Here is a 25,169-nt window from a genome sequence, read left to right on the forward strand (position 1 = left end):
GTTCTTACTTGTATCTATGTTTATATCTTTGTTCCTATTTGTATACTTGTTCTTACTTGTATCTATGTTTATATCTTTGTTCCTATTTGTATACTTGTTCTTACTTGTATCTATGTTTATATCTTTGTTCCTATTTGTATACTTGTTCTTACTTGTATCTATGTTTATATCTTTGTTCCTATTTGTATACTTGTTCTTACTTGTATCTATGTTTATATCTTTGTTCCTATTTGTATACTTGTTCTTACTTGTATCTATGTTTATATCTTTGTTCCTATTTGTATACTTGTTCTTAATTGTATCTATGTTTATATCTTTGTTCTTACTTGTATCTATGTTTATATCTTTGTTCTTACTTGTATCTATGTTTATATCTTTGTTCCTATTTGTATACTTGTTCTTACTTGTATCTATGTTTATATCTTTGTTCCTATTTGTATACTTGTTCTTACTTGTATCTATGTTTATATCTTTGTTCCTTTTTTTGTTTACTTGTTCTTACTTGTATCTATGTTTATATCTTTGTTCCTATTTGTATACTTGTTCTTACTTGTATCTATGTTTATATCTTTGTTCCTATTTGTATACTTGTTCTTACTTGTATCTATGTTTATATCTTTGTTCCTATTTGTATACTTGTTCTTACTTGTATCTATGTTTATATCTTTGTTCCTATTTGTATACTTGTTCTTACTTGTATCTATGTTTATATCTTTGTTCCTATTTGTATACTTGTTCTTACTTGTATCTATGTTTATATCTTTGTTCCTATTTGTATACTTGTTCTTACTTGTATCTATGTTTATATCTTTGTTCCTATTTGTATACTTGTTCTTACTTGTATCTATGTTTATATCTTTGTTCCTATTTGTATACTTGTTCTTACTTGTATCTATGTTTATATCTTTGTTCCTATTTGTATACTTGTTCTTACTTGTATCTATGTTTATATCTTTGTTCCTATTTGTATACTTGTTCTTACTTGTATCTATGTTTATATCTTTGTTCCTATTTGTATACTTGTTCTTACTTGTATCTATGTTTATATCTTTGTTCCTATTTGTATACTTGTTCTTACTTGTATCTATGTTTATATCTTTGTTCCTATTTGTATACTTGTTCTTCTTACTTGTATCTATGTTTATATCTTTGTTCCTATTTGTACACTTGTTCTTACTTGTATCTATGTTTATATCTTTGTTTCCTATTTGTATACTTTCTTACTTGTATCTATGTTTATATCTTTGTTCCTTTTTGTATACTTGTTCTTACTTGTATCTATGTTTATATCTTTGTTCCTATTTGTATTTGTATACTTGTTCTTACTTGTATCTATGTTTATATCTTTGTTCCTATTTGTATACTTGTTCTTACTTGTATCTATGTTTATATCTTTGTTCCTATTTGTATACTTGTTCTTACTTGTATCTATGTTTATATCTTTGTTCCTATTTGTATACTTGTTCTTACTTGTATCTATGTTTATATCTTTGTTCCTATTTGTATACTTGTTCTTACTTGTATCTATGTTTATATCTTTGTTCCTATTTGTATACTTGTTCTTACTTGTATCTATGTTTATATCTTTGTTCCTATTTGTATATATCTATGTTTATATCTTGTTCTTTGTTCTTGTGTTCTATCTTTGTTTATATCTTTTGTTCCTATTTGTATACTTGTTCTTACTTGTATCTATGTTTATATCTTTGTTCCTATTTGTATACTTGTTCTTACTTGTATCTTGTTTCTTACTTGTATCTATGTTTATATCTTTGTTCCTATTTGTATACTTGTTCTTACTTGTATCTATGTTTATATATCTTTGTTCTATGTTTATCTTTGTTCCTATTTGTATACTTGTTCTTACTTGTATCTATGTTTATATCTTTGTTCCTATTTGTATCTTGTTCTTACTTGTATCTATGTTTATATCGTTGTTTTTTTTTGTATACTTGTTCTTACTTGTATCTATGTTTATATCTTTGTTCCTATTTGTATACTTGTTCTTACTTGTATCTATGTTTATATCTTTGTTCCTATTTGTATACTTGTTCTTACTTGTATCTATGTTTATATCTTTGTTCCTATTTGTATACTTGTTCTTACTTGTATCTATGTTTATATCTTTGTTCCTATTTGTATACTTGTTCTTACTTGTATCTATGTTTATATCTTTGTTCCTATTTGTATACTTGTTCTTACTTGTATCTATGTTTATATCTTTGTTCCTATTTGTATACTTGTTCTTACTTGTATCTATGTTTATATCTTTGTTCCTATTTGTATACTTGTTCTTACTTGTATCTATGTTTATATCTTTGTTCCTATTTGTATACTTGTTCTTACTTGTATCTATGTTTATATCTTTGTTCCTATTTGTATACTTGTTCTATGTTTATATCTTTGTTCCTATATACTTGTTTTACTTGTATCTATGTTTATATCTTTGTTCCTATTTGTATACTTGTTCTTACTTGTATCTATGTTTATATCTTTGTTCCTTGTATTTGTATATATCTTGTTCCTATTTTACTTGTATCTATGTTTATATCTTTGTTCCTATTTGTATACTTGTTCTTACTTGTATCTATGTTTATATCTTTGTTCCTATTTGTATACTTGTTCTTACTTGTATCTATGTTTATATCTTTGTTCCTATTTGTATACTTGTTCTTACTTGTATCTATGTTTATATCTTTGTTCCTATTTGTATACTTGTTCTTACTTGTATCTATGTTTATATCTTTGTTCCTATTTGTATACTTGTTCTTACTTGTATCTATGTTTATATCTTTGTTCCTATTTGTATACTTGTTCTTACTTGTATCTATGTTTATATCTTTGTTCCTATTTGTATACTTGTTCTTACTTGTATCTATGTTTATATCTTTGTTCCTATTTGTATACTTGTTCTTACTTGTATCTATGTTTATATCTTTGTTCCTATTTGTATACTTGTTCTTACTTGTATCTATGTTTATATCTTTGTTCCTATTTGTATACTTGTTCTTACTTGTATCTATGTTTATATCTTTGTTCCTATTTGTATACTTGTTCTTACTTGTATCTATGTTTATATCTTTGTTCCTATTTGTATACTTGTTCTTACTTGTATCTATGTTTATATCTTTGTTCCTATTTGTATACTTGTTCTTACTTGTATCTATGTTTATATCTTTGTTCCTATTTGTATACTTGTTCTTACTTGTATCTATGTTTATATCTTTGTTCCTATTTGTATACTTGTTCTTACTTGTATCTATGTTTATATCTTTGTTCCTATTTGTATACTTGTTCTTACTTGTATCTATGTTTATATCTTTGTTCCTATTTGTATACTTGTTCTTACTTGTATCTATGTTTATATCTTTGTTCCTATTTGTATACTTGTTCTTACTTGTATCTATGTTTATATCTTTGTTCCTATTTGTATACTTGTTCTTACTTGTATCTATGTTTATATCTTTGTTCCTATTTGTATACTTGTTCTTACTTGTATCTATGTTTATATCTTTGTTCCTATTTGTATACTTGTTCTTACTTGTATCTATGTTTATATCTTTGTTCCTATTTGTATACTTGTTCTTACTTGTATCTATGTTTATATCTTTGTTCCTATTTGTATACTTGTTCTTACTTGTATCTATGTTTATATCTTTGTTCCTATTTGTATACTTGTTCTTACTTGTATCTATGTTTATATCTTTGTTCCTATTTGTATACTTGTTCTTACTTGTATCTATGTTTATATCTTTGTTCCTATTTGTATACTTGTTCTTACTTGTATCTATGTTTATATCTTTGTTCCTATTTGTATACTTGTTCTTACTTGTATCTATGTTTATATCTTTGTTCCTATTTGTATACTTGTTCTTACTTGTATCTATGTTTATATCTTTGTTCCTATTTGTATACTTGTTCTTACTTGTATCTATGTTTATATCTTTGTTCCTATTTGTATACTTGTTCTTACTTGTATCTATGTTTATATCTTTGTTCCTATTTGTATACTTGTTCTTACTTGTATCTATGTTTATATCTTTGTTCCTATTTGTATACTTGTTCTTACTTGTATCTATGTTTATATCTTTGTTCCTATTTGTATACTTGTTCTTACTTGTATCTATGTTTATATCTTTGTTCCTATTTGTATACTTGTTCTTACTTGTATCTATGTTTATATCTTTGTTCCTATTTGTATACTTGTTCTTACTTGTATCTATGTTTATATCTTTGTTCCTATTTGTATACTTGTTCTTACTTGTATCTATGTTTATATCTTTGTTCCTATTTGTATACTTGTTCTTACTTGTATCTATGTTTATATCTTTGTTCCTATTTGTATACTTGTTCTTACTTGTATCTATGTTTATATCTTTGTTCCTATTTGTATACTTGTTCTTACTTGTATCTATGTTTATATCTTTGTTCCTATTTGTATACTTGTTCTTACTTGTATCTATGTTTATATCTTTGTTCCTATTTGTATACTTGTTCTTACTTGTATCTATGTTTATATCTTTGTTCCTATTTGTATACTTGTTCTTACTTGTATCTATGTTTATATCTTTGTTCCTATTTGTATACTTGTTCTTACTTGTATCTATGTTTATATCTTTGTTCCTATTTGTATACTTGTTCTTACTTGTATCTTTGTTTATATCTTTGTTCCTATTTGTATACTTGTTCTTACTTGTATCTATGTTTATATCTTTGTTCCTATTTGTATACTTGTTCTTACTTGTATCTATGTTTATATCTTTGTTCCTATTTGTATACTTGTTCTTACTTGTATCTATGTTTATATCTTTGTTCCTATTTGTATACTTGTTCTTACTTGTATCTATGTTTATATCTTTGTTCCTATTTGTATACTTGTTCTTACTTGTATCTATGTTTATATCTTTGTTCCTATTTGTATACTTGTTCTTACTTGTATCTATGTTTATATCTTTGTTCCTATTTGTATACTTGTTCTTACTTGTATCTATGTTTATATCTTTGTTCCTATTTGTATACTTGTTCTTACTTGTATCTATGTTTATATCTTTGTTCCTATTTGTATACTTGTTCTTACTTGTATCTATGTTTATATCTTTGTTCCTATTTGTATACTTGTTCTTACTTGTATCTATGTTTATATCTTTGTTCCTATTTGTATACTTGTTCTTACTTGTATCTATGTTTATATCTTTGTTCCTATTTGTATACTTGTTCTTACTTGTATCTATGTTTATATCTTTGTTCCTATTTGTATACTTGTTCTTACTTGTATCTATGTTTATATCTTTGTTCCTATTTGTATACTTGTTCTTACTTGTATCTATGTTTATATCTTTGTTCCTATTTGTATACTTGTTCTTACTTGTATCTATGTTTATATCTTTGTTCCTATTTGTATACTTGTTCTTACTTGTATCTATGTTTATATCTTTGTTCCTATTTGTATACTTGTTCTTACTTGTATCTATGTTTATATCTTTGTTCCTATTTGTATACTTGTTCTTACTTGTATCTATGTTTATATCTTTGTTCCTATTTGTATACTTGTTCTTACTTGTATCTATGTTTATATCTATTTGCATACTTGTTCTTACTTGTATCTATGTTTATATATCTTTGTTCCTATTTGCATACTTGTTCTTACTTGTATCTATGTTTATATCTTTGTTCCTATTTGTATACTTGTTCTTACTTGTATCTATGTTTATATCTTTGTTCCTATTTGTATACTTGTTCTTACTTGTATCTATGTTTATATCTTTGTTCCTATTTGTATACTTGTTCTTACTTGTATCTATGTTTATATCTTTGTTCCTATTTGTATACTTGTTCTTACTTGTATCTATGTTTATATCTTTGTTCCTATTTGTATACTTGTTCTTACTTGTATCTATGTTTATATCTTTGTTCCTATTTGTATACTTGTTCTTACTTGTATCTATGTTTATATCTTTGTTCCTATTTGTATACTTGTTCTTACTTGTATCTATGTTTATATCTTTGTTCCTATTTGTATACTTGTTCTTACTTGTATCTATGTTTATATCTTTGTTCCTATTTGTATACTTGTTCTTACTTGTATCTATGTTTATATCTTTGTTCCTATTTGTATACTTGTTCTTACTTGTATCTATGTTTATATCTTTGTTCCTATTTGTATACTTGTTCTTACTTGTATCTATGTTTATATCTTTGTTCCTATTTGTATACTTGTTCTTACTTGTATCTATGTTTATATCTTTGTTCCTATTTGTATACTTGTTCTTACTTGTATCTATGTTTATATCTTTGTTTTATTTGTATACTTGTTCTTACTTGTATCTATGTTTATATCTTTGTTCCTATTTGTATACTTGTTCTTACTTGTATCTATGTTTATATCTTTGTTCCTATTTGTATACTTGTTCTTACTTGTATCTATGTTTATATCTTTGTTCCTATTTGTATACTTGTTCTTACTTGTATCTATGTTTATATCTTTGTTCCTATTTGTATACTTGTTCTTACTTGTATCTATGTTTATATCTTTGTTCCTATTTGTATACTTGTTCTTACTTGTATCTATGTTTATATCTTTGTTCCTATTTGTATACTTGTTCTTACTTGTATCTATGTTTATATCTTTGTTCCTATTTGTATTTGTTCTTACTTGTATCTATCTATGTTTTATATCTTTGTTCCTATGTTTATATATTTCCTATTTGTATACTTGTTCTTACTTGTATCTATGTTTATATCTTTGTTCCTATTTGTATACTTGTTCTTACTTGTATCTATGTTTATATCTTTGTTCCTATTTGTTGTATACTTGTTCTTACTTGTATCTATGTTTATATCTTTGTTCCTATTTGTATACTTGTTCTTACTTGTATCTATGTTTATATCTTTGTTCCTATTTGTATACTTGTTCTTACTTGTATCTATGTTTATATCTTTGTTCCTATTTGTATACTTGTTCTTACTTGTATCTATGTTTATATCTTTGTTCCTATTTGTATACTTGTTCTTACTTGTATCTATGTTTATATCTTTGTTCCTATTTGTATACTTGTTCTTACTTGTATCTATGTTTATATCTTTGTTCCTATTTGTATACTTGTTCTTACTTGTATCTATGTTTATATCTTTGTTCCTATTTGTATATTTTTTCTTACTTGTATCTATGTTTATATCTTTGTTCCTATTTGTATATACTTGTTCTTACTTGTATCTATGTTTATATCTTTGTTCCTATTTGTATACTTGTTCTTACTTGTATCTATGTTTATATCTTTGTTCCTATTTGTATCTACGTTTCTATATTTGTATCTATGTTTATATCTTTGTTCCTATTTGTATACTTGTTCTTACTTGTATCTATGTTTATATCTTTGTTCCTATTTGTATACTTGTTCTTACTTGTATCTATGTTTATATTTTTGTTCTATGTTTATATATTTGTGTCTATTTGTATCTAAGCTTATATCTTTGTTATAATTTGTATCTGTTTATATTTTTATCCACTTTGTATTCACGGTGAACCTACTTGATGACTTTGTTTTTTTGTAGTTAAAAAGAAAGATACACGATGGACTATATTTGCTGTGCCCACCATGGCCATCTAAACACTGTTTCTTAGCGTCATAACCCTTCAGACTTATTGCTGAGCCACCAGGGGGCTGGTTAATAACTGTTAAGCCGGGATTTATCTTTCGTATCTTGATATCTGTGAAAAAGTGTATTTACAGTTCTAGATTGAGTCACCAGGGGCGTGGGGCCTTAATGACTGTAAATCCAAGAGTTATTCTTTGTACGACGTAACTTTGGAAGAAATGTATTTACCATTCTAACTGTATTGTCTTCGATACAGAATATAGTAATATTTCACGAGTGAAATCTGCCTATTTCTCTTTTCATTACTGGTCTGTTTATTTTGTTTAACTTACACGTAATTTTATTTAGTTTATTGTAGTTTTTTATTAAGCACAAAGCTACACGAAGGGCTATCTATGCTCTCCACACCACTGTTTGTTGTGGTACAAGTCCACAGACATGCCGCTATGGCATTGGGGAGGAGGGGGTAGTCTACCCTGGATTTGTTCTGTTTTATGTGGATATAATTTTGTCTGTCTTATAGGGCATAATTATCGAACAAACTGAACTTAATTTTGAAATTTTTAGGGTTAGCATATCCATCTAAATATTATAAATGGAATACCAAAACTTGTACCTTCCATCTTTAATGGGCCCGGCATGGCCAAGCGTGTTAAGGCGTTCGACTCGTAATCCGAGGGTTGCGGGTTCGAATCCCGGTAGCACCAAACATGCTCACCCTCCCAGCCATGGGGGCGTTATAAAGTGACGGTCAATCCCACTATTCGTTGGTAAAAGAGTTGGCGGTGGGTGGTGATGACTAGCTGCCTTCCCTCTAGTTTTACACTGCTAAATTAGAGACGACTAGCGCAGATAGCCCTCGAGTAGTTTTGCGCGAAATTCAAAAACAAACAATCCATCTTTAATATCAGTCACCATTTGGAGGAAGAGGTCAAATGTACCTGACCCTCCTGGGTATTTAACATCAATACCCAAATACCGACACAGTGAAACTATCAGTCACCAAAATTATTAGGAATAACCATAATTTGTAATATTATAGAATAACACCGCTGTTATAAAGTTATACTTATGAACCTGTTCCATTTCATTATTAAGCAAATAAAGAATCTGACGAACAGTCACGATTTTGAAACATAACTGACTGGGTTTTCAGCTTATGTTCTATATGTATATAATTCTGCGGTAAGTTCCCCGTGAACCATGTAGTTTAAAATGTCCCACATTTTTCATGACCCATGTCTAGCCTCAAAGATAAACATTTATTTCACTGCTTTATTCATCTGAAAAATCTTCGACGAATACTAGGTGTTTCAAAATCTCATTATCAGGTTATGAAACCACATCAAAGACAATATTATAGTTGCTAGAATACCTACTTCGAGAGTGAATCTGATGTTCGCAGCCTAACTGGACATCGCGTCAGAGTATTGACGTTTAGAAACAGCTCAGTGGGAAACATACAAAGTAGAGTGTTATTATACCTTATAGACGAGGCATGTTTCACTCTTACAGTCAGAGAAGAGCCTACAGGTGTTAATAAAGTGACGTGACACACATAATAATGATTTAAATTGTGTGCAAGAAAAAACAAAGCAACTGTGAAAGTACAAACCTCAACATCTTGGTAAATGATACCGTACCATTAATACCTCATTTTATAGTGACAATGTCCTACGGAGTTTGGTGTTTACTTATTCTATCTGACATCAGCCTAATGAAAATAACATCATGTTCAACTGGTCAACACATTCCTTGAAGACGTGTTCACCGTACTCAGTATTGAAACACTTAGGTTCGTGTTATTTTGTTGAATTTCGCCCAAAGCTACTAGAGAGCTATCTGTGCCAGACATCCCTAATTTTGAAGTGATATAATAGAGAGAAGGTAGCTAATCAACTGCACCCACCGCCAACTCTTGGGCTACTCTTTTATCAACGAATAGTGGGATTGACCGTGACGTTATAACACCCCCACTGCTGAAGTGGCGTTAAGTGGTGGCATACCAACTCGCAAGACATTTAAAACAATTGGGAACCGATTAAGACTGGGCTCGAACCTCTGGTTTTAAGTGCACAACGTCGTGTTAGGTTGTTCTTGTTACATGTGATGATCGTGCCTTGTGTTCATCTCAGGACCGTCTTACCAAATTTATACCTGAAGGTTGAATGACCATTCTCTGGCATTTAAAATCACGTGACTGATAATAAGATATCTGATTTGCGTAACAAAAAATAAACTGCGGAGAATGACTGTTATTATTATTACACACTTATATTTTACAATTTAGGTAGACGTAAAGTTCACACTCTCTTCGTAATCTGAGGGTTGCAGGTATGAATCCCGTCATTCCAAACATGCTCACCCTTTAAGCCTTCGAGGCGTTATAATGTTACGGTCAATCCGTTGATAAAAGAGTAGCCCAAGAGTTGATGGTGGGTGGTGATAAGTACCTCCTTTCCCTCTACTCGTAATCAGGGGTTCGACTCCCCTCGGTAGCCTCAGCAGACAGCTCGTTGTGGCTTTGCTATAAGAAAAACACACACACCCCTCTAATCTCACATTGCTAAAGTAGAGACGGCTAGTGTTGATAGCCCTTGTGCGAAATTCAAACAAATTCTCCTCTTCGGTGGCACAATGGTCACTCTCAAAGCTTATAACGGCTTTTGATATCCGGGGTGTATACAGCACACATAGACCGATGTGTAGTTGTGTGTTTAACAAACAAAATGAATAATAATGTGGTTCCGGACCTCAGATCCAGATTTATCTGGCGGAAACTGAATATTGTTAATAAGTTTTATAAAGTCAGTTATTTGTGGTTCGAATAACAGAGGGAACTTTGTACGTTATTTATGAATGGATGAATTTGAGAAGTTAATTATGAAGACTTTAACACATTATTTAGATTAATAATCTTATAACGTGTTCTCAGTTTGTAGTAGTTCCGTATCTGGAACAAGTTACTTATTACAGTTCTGGTTTCAGTGAGGGGGGGAGGCAGTTATATATATAATGGGGCCAAATGTAAAATTAGATGAATGGACGGTATTGTCCCCAGTGCTAGCCCCCCCCCACTCCGGCCTTAGCTCATTATATTTGTATAAAACTATAATTAAGCACTCTTTTTGAATTATTAAGGCTTGGAGGTTCTAAGTCTAATTTTGTGTGTTAAATGGCAATAAGTTAGAAACTTTAGCTTGCTTGTACAGTATTCGTTGTTAAGACTTGCAACGCTAAACTCCGGGGTTCGATTCCATAGTAGATAGAGCGCAGATAGCTCATTACGAAGTTTTGGCTAAATCAGAATGCAGTGTTATTGTTCCTGTAGTCTTCGCTTGTCTGTGGAATATTTCAACTTGAGTTTACATTTATTTTTTTTGTAAGTCCTAGTCTGGAACAGCAAAGCGACTTCTAAGTATTATCTCTGGTTGTAACCCCTTAAATTACCAGTGATATCGATGTTGGCCTGACGCAGCTCTACGATTCACAGTTTTTCATTGTGGTTGATTATATGTTCAACACATTTGCATTCGGAAACAACCAAGAAAAAAGAAAGGGGCTGATGGTAGAAATTATTAGACCCCCACACCCCCACACGTAGCAGGGATGCTAACATTTGTGGTTTATCTACACGTACGACCGTTTAAATAAAGCAAAATGATCTCTCTGTGGAGTAACATTATTCGATTCAACATATCTTAATAAAGTGCCATGGAAGTATCATTACACTTGTCTTTCAGCTTCACAGCGTACTTACAGTTGATACTAATTTAGACTGTTCAGTACTTAGTTTAACATTTCACATCCACACAATATCGACAAACCAATGATGGATTTTCTACTGTGATACACATGTTTTGGTATGCATGTGACGGACTAAAAACTTGTCCCCGCCCCTCCCAGTGACGTAAATATGGCGGCTTATGACGCTAGAAATCGGGGTTCGATACCATAGCCCATTGTGTGGCTTTCTACGTAATAACAAACAAACTCAAATACTATTTTTGAGTTCACAGTTCTCAGTTTAGCTCTACCCGTTTTCTCTCTCACTTATAAACCTAACTCCGACCTATTAAAAGCTATGATGATTCTGGTTTTTGAGCACCAGGGTTTGAATAGGGGCTCCCAATCAAAACACTTTCCTTGGCCTTAGTTATCGTTCTACAAACTAGAGCATGAATTGGTGGCTAAAAGCTTCTGTTAGCATTAACATTAGTCCTAGAAAACTTTATGGATCGGTCTTTTAACAACTGTTGCCTTAATATTTTAGCTACAGAGTGATCAAGAAGGCCCCCAGTTCACTTGCAAAACCCCAAGTTCTGGATATTTTGCTGAGTCCCTGTATCTTTTTCCCACAGTTAAACTGAGACACGTTTTGCCTTGGGCAAACCAATGTTGTTGAGTAGTTTACCACTGTTTTTGTTGAGCAAGATGGCTGCTCCGGGTGGTAGAACAATGGGAATTGTATTTATGGACATTATTATTATAAGTTTTCATTCCCGAAAAACTGCGTGACTTATTCAAGTGACTTACATGGTCTCTCTTGGCTACGTGTAGGAAGAGGTCCTGATATCCACAGAATGTACCTCAGTACCTTTGTCCAGGATCAGAGGACTCATGACTTTTATCAAATGGTCTCATATCTCTAGCTACCAGATTGTATTTCTTGGTTTAGTTACTAAGCTACATATTTGCTGTCTTCTTCCACTGTCCAATTTGGTATTTTTGATGAGAGCTCTTTTCTCAACTCGATTCCTGTCCAGTATCAGCTCAACCTTGTTTTCTTGACCAGAACTCAGGCCCTGTTTAATTAGACCAGAACAGCAAATTAAGACAATTAGTAAATAATTCTGCTACCAGAACAAATCTGTGAATAAATTGTACTATCTGATTTAGAGATGGCATTTTTTTTTCACACACTCAATCTCAATGTAAGTTCTGTTTCCTTCCCAAAATGCACCGAAGCAAGGTAACTGTTAGTAAAGTTTACATCCTATCATTGCGTATCAGTGGCACAGCAGTATGTCAGCGGACTCACACCGATGAAAACCGGGTTTCGACACCCGTGGTGGGCAGAGTACTGTTAGCCCATTGTATAGCTTTGTGCTTAATTCTAAACAAACAAAATCTGACATGATCTAATTCATGCAGAGTTTCGTTACTTTTATTGTTAATTTAGACTTGTGTCATATGAACTGACATAACCAGGGCCATTAGGTCTTACAGTCTTAGTTTACTGATATAACCAGGGCCATTAGGTCTTACGGTCTTAGTTTACTGATATAACCAGGGCCATTAGGTCTTACAGTCTTAGTTTACTGATATAACCAGGGTCATTATACCTTAGAGTCTTGGTTTATTGATATAACCAGGGTCATTACACTTTAGAGTCTTGGTTTATTGATATAACCAGGGTCATTACACTTTAAAGTCTTGGTTTATTGATATAACCAGGGTTTTTACACTTTAGAGTCTTGGTTTATTGATATAACCAGGGTCATTACACTTTAGAGTCTTGGTTTATTGATATAACCAGGGTCATTACACTTTAGAGTCTTGGTTTATTGATATAACCAGGGTCATTACACTTTAGAGTCTTGGTTTATTGATATAACCAATTCCTTTAAAGAGAGGCTATTTCGTATGTTATTTATAAATGATTTGTTATGAATTTTTAAAGGAATCTATATATGTTTCTCTTTGTCATAAACAACAAATGTTTCAGTTTAGGTTTTGGAAAATAATTATGTCCTTAAACCTTATGTCGGGACAAATGTTTCAGTTTAGGTATTAATTATGTCCTTATGTCGGGACAAATGTTTCAGTTTAGGTATTGGAAAAGAATTATGTCCTTAAACCTTATGTCGGGACAAATGTTTCAGTTTAGGTATTGGAAAAGAATTATGTCCTTAAACCTTATGTCGGGACAAATGTTTCAGTTTAGGTATTGGAAAAGAATTATGTCCTTAAACCTTATGTCGGGACAAATGTTTCAGTTTAGGTATTGGAAAAGAATTATGTCCTTAAACCTTATGTCGGGACAAATGTTTCAGTTTAGGTATTCGGGAAAAGAATTATGTCCTTAAACCTTATGTCGGGACAAATGTTTCAGTTTAGGTATTGGAAAAGAATTATGTCCTTAAACCTTATGTCGGGACAAATGTTTCAGTTTAGGTATTGGAAAAGAATTATGTCCTTAAACCTTATGTCGGGACAAACGTTTCAGTTTAGGTATTGGAAAAGAATTATGTCCTTAAACCTTATGTCGGGACAAACGTTTCAGTTTAGGTATTGGAAAAGAATTATGTCCTTAAACCTTATGTCGGTACAAATGTTTCAGTTTAGGTATTGGAAAAGAATTATGTCCTTAAACCTTATGTCGGGACAAACGTTTCAGTTTAGGTATTGGAAAAGAATTATGTCCTTAAACCTTATGTCGGGACAAATGTTTCAGTTTAGGTATTGGAAAAGAATTATGTCCTTAAACCTTATGTCGGGAAAACAAAATTAACAATTTGTGTTATTTGTCTTCTAGTCTACGTTACCCAGGAAACAGAAAACCAAATTTTAAAGTTCAGCTACGAGCCTCCAAGTCAGGTGATATTCAGCAGTTCTAGTGGAACTGTTATCAGATGTGCCGCTAGAGGACCTCCACTCCCTACCATCACATGGGTAAACCAATCAGGATCTATAATTTCTGATATATCCGGGCTTCGTAATGTTCGACACGATGGAGCTCTAATCTTCCCACCATTCCCTGCTGACCTCTTCCGTCGAGACGTCCATTCTACTATGTACAGGTGTCTGGCGTCCAATATAGTAGGGACCATTGGAAGTCGCGAGGTGCGAGTGAGGGCAGGTAATTTTTTATTATTACTTTACACACATGAAACAATATCGTTATTTTCCGACAATTTTTATTCTGTTTTTAGCCACTTCCAAAATAATTTTATTAAAAAAAAAACTCGAACTATCTATGGAAGATGGACGAGACAGCTGGTGTTTGTAAAGCACGTGCTTCACTGTTTGGTGTTTCTTTCTGCTGTCTCCTATAAAGTAATGACACGTGGAATAACGTGACTGGTTAGAGTAAGTCAACAACATGTCAGAGAGAAAGATACACTTTAGAGTCCACGTGACCTGTTTCACGTGTTGGAGGAGGCCACATTAATTCCTTACTTAACAGAACGTTTGAAGTTATACGAAAAGTGACACGGGTGAAACCTAAACCATCTGTAACGTTTCAATCAGAATTAGAAACAACGACAAAGAGACAGGTATTACTAATTATATCTTCATTCGCCACTAGATGTCTCTTTGTCTGCAGGACTTTAAGCCGAAATAGTGTGTGTGTTTTTTGTAGCAAAGCCACATCGGGGTATCTGCTGTGTCCACCGAGGGGAATCGAACCCCTGACTTTAGCGTTGTAAATATGAAGACTTACTGCTGTCCTAGCGGGGAGGAGCTGAACTGCTGTTACCATCTAATTTGATTATTAGGTTGCAAACAACGATTTGTAGTTTAATGATTTGTTTGTTTTGTTTTGAATTTCTGCAAAGCTACACGAGGGCTATCTTCGCCTGCCGTCCCTAATTTAGCAATGCAGTAGGACTAGAGGGAAGGCTGCTAGTCATCACCACCCACCGCCAACTCTTGAGCTATTCTTTTACTAACGAATTGTGGGATTGACCGTACCACTATAACGTCCTCACGGTTGAAAGGGCGAGCATGTGTGGTGAATAGTTTAATGAAGTGGGGAAAATGTTTTGGGGAACAAATATTACATGTTTCGACAGAAGATTGGTTTGTACTTCTTCAGGTCTGACCAATGTCCTGTTTATTATGTTCCTCCCAAAGTAAATCAGTTCATTACTCCAGATAAATCGTTGTTTGCTAGCTTGTTATCATACGAATAGAATGTTCTTTCTCTTGTAGATTGTTTTCATCACCAATTATTTTGTGCCGTTTAGAAACTCGATAAATCTTTTAATTTTTCACATACCCCTCTTTAACAGTGGCACAGCGGTATGTCTTCGAACTCACACCTCTAGAAACCGGGTTACGACACCCGTGGTGGGCGGAACACATTTAGCCCATTGTATAGCCTTGTGCTTTATTCTAAACAAACGTTCAATCACTTTAACACACGGGTTAATATTTATGCTCGGCTTAGCCAGGTGGTTAGGGCGTTCGACTCGTAATCTGAGGGTCGCAAGTTCGAACCCCTGTCACATCAAACATACTCGCCCTTTCAGCCGTGGGGACGTTATAAAGTTACGGTCAATCCCATTATTCGTTGTTAAAAGGTAGCCCAAGAGTTGGCGGGGGGTGGTGATTAGTAGCTGCCTTCCCTCTAGTCTTACACTGCTAAATTAGGGACGGTTAGCGCAGATAGCCCTCGTGTAGCTTTGCGCGAAATTCACAAACCAAACCTTTAATTTTCCACGTACTTCCTGAAGTTCTGTCACGATTTGCTGCGTTTAAAAGGTTTTATACCATTTATATGACTCGTAAAACGTCACGGACTTACGTCTGTAAATGTGATTTACGAAGCAAACAACATAACTCGATTAATTTTGTGGCCGCCGGATAGTTCTGACTCAGTGGTCGAATTCCCCAGTGCACATATGTAACATTATGGAACTTTGCTTGAAGATACACAGGTATCTCTTCTCATTCCATACGAATGAGATAGTACTGTCGCGTGACACAGTGGGTAGTTTATTGTACATACCTCAGTACTATTATTTTAAAATTGCACAAATAATTCGTAAACAGTATGTTACCCAGTGTTATAAATGAGACCCAACTTATTAAACTGTTTCAATCGAAACCGGTTAGAAAGGGAAAATAATTTGCCCTAAATGAAACCAATAGAGGGCAGTGAATGAGGGGGAGTGTGAAAGTAGAAAATTGTTTACTCTAAAGGAATCTAATTCGGGGGAGAGCTGTGGTAGGGGGTAATAACTTGCCCCAAATGAATCTAATACAAAGCATTGTGCGGTAAGAGTCAGTGGAAGGTGGGAATTATATGTCCGAAACGAATTCAGTCCGGATTAGTACGCATGCGCACACATGATTTTGCTTTAGTTAGTTCTTATAACGTATCTACGTTCACAAAACAGTAAAGCTGATGTGAGGAAACTCACACTGTTGTTTCTAATGTTGTAATTAGAGATGTTATAAACTACTTACCTCTGAGACACCTTTATAATCCTGAGGTGAATTTGCACTGCGAATCCTGTGTAAGGTTTCTATACCTGGTACGTTGTACTATAATTAGTTTCAAATGGTTTGTAACGCCACCAAAAGCATAATCACAAAACATATTTATTTCGATATCTGGTTGAATCTTTCGTCGGTATTTTGTTCTTTACAACCCGTTTATTATTTTTTTAAACAATGTTTTGATGTTTTCAAAATCTGCGCAATCAGGCACTAAAACTATTAAATCTCAGGTACAGGTGGAGTTAGATAGGGAAGTATAGACAGTTCATGAAACAAACAAACAAAACTTGTTTTATTCTTTATTTAAGGATTACTTGTTGAATATTTAAAAATATATATATAATTATTTATTTTTATGTATCTTATACAAAGGATATTTTGCATCGTTACGCCCTAATATGGTTTTAAATCTAACCTCAATTTTTTAATATCATTTAGCCTCATAGGATATTATTGGAATTACGGCCGAAAATATAGCTATCAGCTAGGTACCCATTCGATGAATTAATACGTTTCAGTCATTGTAAATAACAGTAACTCACCAATGTTCATAACTTGGTTAACTTTAAGTTCTGGTATATGTAGAGGCTATCTTTAATAAGACATCAATATTTGTTATTTATTAATACCAGTTCATTTAAAGATATAGGTGACCCAATCATGAAATTCGCACCCACTCAGGTGAATATGAAATCAGTACAGTTATGTTTGATAATTGTTGGATAGTTAGTGGAGTAACATTTGCTGGTGTTATGTTTGATAATTGTTGAATAATCAGTAGAGTAACATTTGCTTGTGTTATGTTCGATAATTGTTGAATAATCAGTAGAGTAACATTTGCTAATGTTATGTTCGATAATTGTTGAATAATCAGTAGAGTAACATTTGCTGGTGTTATGTTCATTAATTGTGTTACAGTTAAAGAATAATATTTGAAACGTAAGAGAAAGGCGATGAGTTACATTGTAGAATACTAAGGATGAGTTACATTGTAGAATACTAAGGATGAGTTACATTGTAGAATACTAAGGATGAGTTACATTGTAGAATACTAACGATGAGTTACATTGTAGAATACTAAGGATGAGTTACATTGTAGAATACTAACGATGAGTTACATTGTAGAATACTAAGGATGAGTTACATTGTAGAATACTAACGATGAGTTACATTGTAGAATACTAAGGATATAAAAAGTCCCTTTGATGACCCATTCCGGATTACGCTATCATGAGTGTTGCCGGACATTCAATGAAGTACATGATCAACTGTAACAAACAAGGACAACACTAGCATTTTGACAAACAAACAAGGATAACACAAGCATATTGACAAAAAAGGACAACACTAGCATTTTGACAAACAAACAAGGATAACACTAGCATCTTGACAAACAAACAAGGATAACACTAGCATCTTGACAAACAAACAAGGACATCACAAGCATCTTGACAAACAAACAAGGACAACACTAGCATTTTGACAAACAAACAAGGACAACACTAGCATCTTAACAAACAAACAAAGACAACACTAGCATCTTAACAAACAAACAAGGACAACACTAGCATCTTGACAAACAAACAAGGACAACACTAGCATCTTGATAAACAAACAAGGACATCACTAGCATTGACAAACAAACAAGGACAACACTAGCATCTTGACAAACAAACAAGGACAACACTAGCATCTTGACAAACAAACAAGGACAACACTAGCATCTTAACAAACAAACAAGGACATCACTAGCATTGACAAACAAACAAGGACAACACTAGCATTGACACACAAACAAGGATAACACAAGCATCTTGACAAACAAACAAGGACAACACTAGCATATTAACAAACAAACAAGGACAATACTAGCATCTTAACAAACAAACAAGGACAACACTAGCATTGACAAACAAACAAGGACAACACTAGCATTTTGACAAACAAACAAGGACAACACTAGCATTGACACACGAACAAGGATAACACAAGCATCTTGACAAACAAACAAGGACACCACTAGCATCTTGATAAACAAACAAGGATAACACTAGCATCTTAACAAACAAACAGGACATCACTAGCATTGACAAACAAACAAGGACAACACTAGCATCTTAACAAACAAACAAGGACAACACTAGCATCTTGATAAACAAACAAGGACATCACTAGCATCTTGACAAACAAACAAGGACAACACTAGCATCTTAACAAACAAATAAGGACAACACCAGGATCTTGACAAACAAATAAGGACAACACCAGCATCTTAACAAACAAACAAGGACAACACTAGCATCTTGACAAACAAACAAGGACAACACTAGCATCTTAACAAACAAACAAGGACAACACTAGCATCTTGATAAACAAACAAGGATAACACTAGCATCTTGACAAACAAACAAGGACAACACTAGCATCTTAACAAACAAACAAGGACAACACTAGCATTGACAAACAAACAAGGACAAAACTAGCATCTTGGGAAATAAACAAGGACAACACTAGCATCTTGACAAACAAACAAGGACAACACTAGCATCTTAACAAACAAGGATAACACAAGCATCTTGACAAGCAAACAAGGACAACACTAGTATCTTGACAAACAAACAAGGACAATACTGGCATCTTGACAAACAAACAAGGACAATACTAGCATCTTGACAAACAAACAAGGACAACACTAGCATTGACAAACAAACAAGGATAACACTAGCATCTTAACAAACAAACAAGGACAACACTAGCATTTTGACAAACAAACAAGGACAACACTAGCACTGACACACGAACAAGGATAACACAAGCATCTTGACAAACAAACAAGGACATCACTAGCATTGACAAACAAACAAGGACAACACTAGCATTGACACACGAACAAGGATAACACAAGCATCTTGACAAACAAACAAGGACACCACTAGCATCTTGATAAACAAACAAGGATAACACTAGCATCTTAACAAACAAACAGGACATCACTAGCATTGACAAACAAACAAGGATAACACTAGCGTCTTAACAAACAAACAAGGACAACACTAGCATCTTGATAAACAAACAAGGACATCACTAGCATCTTGACAAACAAACAAGGACAACACTAGCATCTTAACAAACAAATAAGGACAACACCAGGATCTTGACAAACAAATAAGGACAACACCAGCATCTTAACAAACAAACAAGGACAACACTAGCATCTTGACAAACAAACAAGGACAACACTAGCATCTTAACAAACAAACAAGGACAACACTAGCATTGACAAACAAACAAGGACAACACTAGCATCTTGACAAACAAACAAGGACAACACTAGCATTGTCAAACACACAAGGACAACACTAGCATCTTGACAAACAAACAAGGACAACACTAGTATCTTGACAAACAAACAAGGACAATACTGGCATCTTGACAAACAAACAAGGACAATACTAGCATCTTGACAAACAAACAAGGACAACACTAGCATTGACAAACAAACAAGGATAACACTAGCATCTTGACAAACAAACAAGGACAACACTAGCATCTTGATAAACAAACAAGGACATCACTAGCATCTTGACAAACAAACAATAACAACACTAGCATTGACACACAAACAAGGATAACACAAGCATCTTGACAAACAAACAAGGACAATACTAGCATATTAACAAACAAACAAGGACAACACTAGCATTGACAAACAAACAAGGATAACACTAGCATCTTGACAAACAAACAAGGACAACACTAGCATCTTGATAAACAAACAAGGACAACACTAGCATTTTGACAAACAAACAAGGACAACACTAGCATTGACACACGAACAAGGATAACACAAGCATCTTGACAAACAAACAAGGACACCACTAGCATCTTGATAAACAAATAGGATAACACTAGCATCTTAACAAACAAACAGGACATCACTAGCATTGACAAACAAACAAGGATAACACTAGCATCTTAACAAACAAACAAGGTCAATACTAGCATCTTAACAAACAAACAAGGACAACACTAGCATTGACAAACAAACAAGGACAAAACTAGCATCTTGGCAAACAAACAAGGACAACACTAGCATCTTGACAAACAAACAAGGACAACACTAGCATTGTTAAACACACAAGGACAACACTAGCATCTTGACAAACAAACAAGGACAATACTGGCGTCTTAACAAACAAACAAGGACAACACTGGCATCTTGACAAACAAACAAGGACAATACTAGCATCTTGACAAACAAACAAGGACAACACTAGCATTGACAAACAAACAAGGATAACGCTAGCATCTTGACAAGTAAACAAGGACAACACTAGCATCTTGACAAACAAACAAGGACAATACTAGCATCTTAACAAACAAACAAGGACAACACTAGCATTGACAAACAAACAAGGATAACACTAGCATCTTAACAAACAAACAAGAACAACACTAGCATCTTGACAAACAAACAAGGACAACACTAGCATTGACACACGAACAAGTGTAACACAAGCATCTTGACAAACAAACAAGGTCAATACTAGCATCTTAACAAACAAACAAGGACACACTAGCATTGACAAACAAACAAGGATAACACTAGCATCTTAACAAACAAACAAGGACAACACTAGCATCTTGACAAACAAACAAGGACAACACTATCATCTTGGCAAACAAACAAGGACAACACTAGCATCTTGACAAACAAACAAGGACAACACTAGCATCTTGACAAACAAACAAGGACAACACTAGCATTGTCAAACACACAAGGACAACACTAGCATCTTGACAAACAAGGATAACACAAGCATCTTGACAAGTAAACAAGGACAATACTAGCATCTTGACAAACAAACAAGGACAACACTAGCATTGATAAACAAACAAGGATAACACTAGCATCTTGACAAACAAACAAGGACAACACTAGCATCTTGATAAACAAACAAGGACATCACTAGCATCTTGAGAAATAAACAAGAACAACACTAGCATTGACACACAAACAAGGATAACACAAGCATCTTGACAAACAAACAAGGACAATACTAGCATATTAACAAACAAACAAGGACAATACTAGCATCTTAACAAACAAACAAGGACAACACTAGCATTGACAAACAAACAAGGATAACACTAGCATCTTAACAAACAAACAAGGACAACACTAGCATCTTGACAAACAAACAAGGACAACACTAGCATTTTGACAAACAAACAAGGACAACACTAGCATTGACACACGAACAAGGATAACACAAGCATCTTGACAAACAAACAAGGACACCACTAGCATCTTGATAAACAAATAGGATAACACTAGCATCTTAACAAACAAACAGGACATCACTAGCATTGACAAACAAACAAGGATAACACTAGCATCTTAACAAACAAACAAGGTCAATACTAGCATCTTAACAAACAAACAAGGACAACACTAGCATTGACAAACAAACAAGGACAAAACTAGCATCTTGGCAAACAAACAAGGACAAAACTAGCATCTTGACAAACAAACAAGGACAACACTAGCATTGTTAAACACACAAGGACAACACTAGCATCTTGACAAACAAACAAGGACAATACTGGCGTCTTAACAAACAAACAAGGACAACACTGGCATCTTGACAAACAAACAAGGACAATACTAGCATCTTGACAAACAAACAAGGACAACACTAGCATTGACAAACAAACAAGGATAACGCTAGCATCTTGACAAGTAAACAAGGACAACACTAGCATCTTGACAAACAAACAAGGACAATACTGGCGTCTTAACAAACAAACAAGGACAACACTGGCATCTTGACAAACAAACAAGGACAATACTGGCGTCTTAACAAACAAACAAGGACAACACTGGCATCTTGACAAACAAACAAGGACAATACTAGCATCTTGACAAACAAACAAGGACAATACTAGCATCTTAACAAACAAACAAGGACAACACTAGCATTGACAAACAAACAAGGACAAAACTAGCATCTTGGCAAACAAACAAGGACAACACTAGCATCTTGACAAACAAACAAGGACAACACTAGCATTGTTAAACACACAAGGACAACACTAGCATCTTGACAAACAAACAAGGACAATACTGGCGTCTTAACAAACAAACAAGGACAACACTGGCATCTTGACAAACAAACAAGGACAATACTAGCATCTTGACAAACAAACAAGGACAAAACTAGCATTGACAAACAAACAAGGATAACGCTAGCATCTTGACAAGTAAACAAGGACAACACTAGCATCTTGACAAACAAACAAGGACAATACTGGCGTCTTAACAAACAAACAAGGACACCACTAGCATCTTGATAAACAAACAGGACATCACTAGCATCTTAACAAACAAACAGGACATCACTAGCATTGACAAACAAACAAGGATAACACTAGCATCTTAACAAACAAATAAGGACAACACTAGCATCCTGACAAACAAACAAGAACAACACCAGCATCTTGACAAACAAACAAGGACAACACTAGCATCTTGACAAACAAACAAGAACACTATTCAATATGATGGATGAAAACCACACTATACATCTTCTGGGACGATTGGATTTTCTTTGTTTGTTGTACAGCACAAAGTTACACGATGGGCTATCCGTGCAATGTCCAACGCAGTATCGAAACCCGATATATGAGTTTTCAGATTGAGTCACTGGGGAGGGGGGGGAAGATTAGAAAAAGTAGGCATGGAGAAAACAAATTGGATTTGTGATAAAAACAAATTATATTAAATTAATTAACATGTTACGAAATTCAAGGTTTAATAATTTTAAAACGGTTTTCATTTTCAGTCATTCTCAAGTTGTGATTATTTTATAGTCCTGGATTTTCTCTCCAATTCTAGTCGGCCCGGCATGGCCAAGCGTGTTAAGGCGTGCGACTCGTAATCTGAGGGTCGCGGGTTCGCATCCCGGTCGCGCCAAACATGCTTTCCCTTTCAGCCGTGGGGGCGTTATAATGTAACGGTCAATCCCATTATTCGTTGGTAAAAGAGTAGCCCAAGAGTCGGCGGTGGGTGATGATGACTAGCTGCCTTCCCTCTAGTCTTACACTGCTAAATTAGGGACGGCTAGCACAGATAGCCCTCGAGTAGCTTTGTGCGAAATTCCAAAACAAACAAACAGAAATCATTCTAGTCATGGTTGCGTGTATTTATTGCAAAGACGTTTTGTATTAATTGAGCAACTTGTTCACTCACAGTAATAATTGTGAGGGACGCGAATGAATAGTACTTGATGTGACACTGGTTATGAGGGACGTGAAGTATATCATGTTATGTGACGCTGGCTTTAAAAGGGACATGAAAGATAACGTGATGTGACACTGGCTGTGATGAGGGACGTAAAAATTACGTATGATGCGACAATTTTTATAAGATATGAGATTTAATATCGTGACGACAGAAACTTTGATACGACACTGGTCACGAGAGACCATAACGATGAAGTCGTGTGACACTGGTTACTGGGGACGATAACGATAAAGTCATGTGATACTGGTCATGATGGACGATAACGATGAAGTAATGTGACACTGGTCATGAGGGATCATAACGATAAAGTCATGTGACACTGTTCATGAGGGATTATAATGATGAAGTCATATGACACTGATCATGAGGGACGATAACGATGAAATCATGTGATACTGGTCATGAGGGACGATAACGATAAAGTCATGTGACACTGGTCATGAGGGATCATAACGATAAAGTCATGTGACACTGTTCATGAGGGATTATAATGATGAAGTCATGTGACACTGGAGATGAGGGACGATAACGATGAAGTCATGTGACACTGGTCATGAGGGACCATCACGATAAAGTCATGTGACACTGGCCATGAGGAACCATAAAGATTAAGTCATGTGACACTGGTCATGAGGGACGATAACGATGAAGTAATGTGACACTGGTCATGAGGGATTATAACGATGAAGTCATGTGACACTGGTCATGAGGGACCATCACGATAAAGTCATGTGACACTGGCCATGAGGAACCATAAAGATTAAGTCATGTGACACTGGTCATGAGCGACCATAACGATGAAGTCGTGTGACACTATTCATGAGGGACCATAACGATGAAGTCATGTGACACTGGTCATGAGGGACGCGAACGATAGTCATGTGACGCTGGTCATGAGGGACCATAACGATATAGTCATGTGACACTGGCCATGAAGGACCATAACGATGAAGTCATGTGACACTGGCGATGAAGGACCATAACGATGAAGTCATGTGACACTGGTCATGAAGGACGATAACGATAAAGTCATGTG

General features: G+C 34.0%; 1 protein-coding gene across 1 annotated transcript in view; it reads left to right on the forward strand.

Annotated features, from left to right (window-relative positions):
* Window positions 1–12,030: 12,030 nt before the first annotated feature.
* LOC143245803 (cell adhesion molecule Dscam1-like) overlaps window positions 12,031–25,169 on the forward strand; it is an 80,292-nt gene continuing 67,153 nt past the window's right edge. The window contains exons 1-2 of the mRNA XM_076492056.1: window positions 12,031–12,063; window positions 14,059–14,458. Of these exons, the coding sequence (XP_076348171.1) occupies window positions 12,031–12,063; window positions 14,059–14,458 (433 nt within the window). The remainder of the gene's footprint in view (window positions 12,064–14,058; window positions 14,459–25,169) is intronic.

Source organism: Tachypleus tridentatus, chromosome 3, assembly GCF_004210375.1.
Source record: "Tachypleus tridentatus isolate NWPU-2018 chromosome 3, ASM421037v1, whole genome shotgun sequence".
Lineage (NCBI taxonomy): Eukaryota > Metazoa > Arthropoda > Merostomata > Xiphosura > Limulidae > Tachypleus > Tachypleus tridentatus.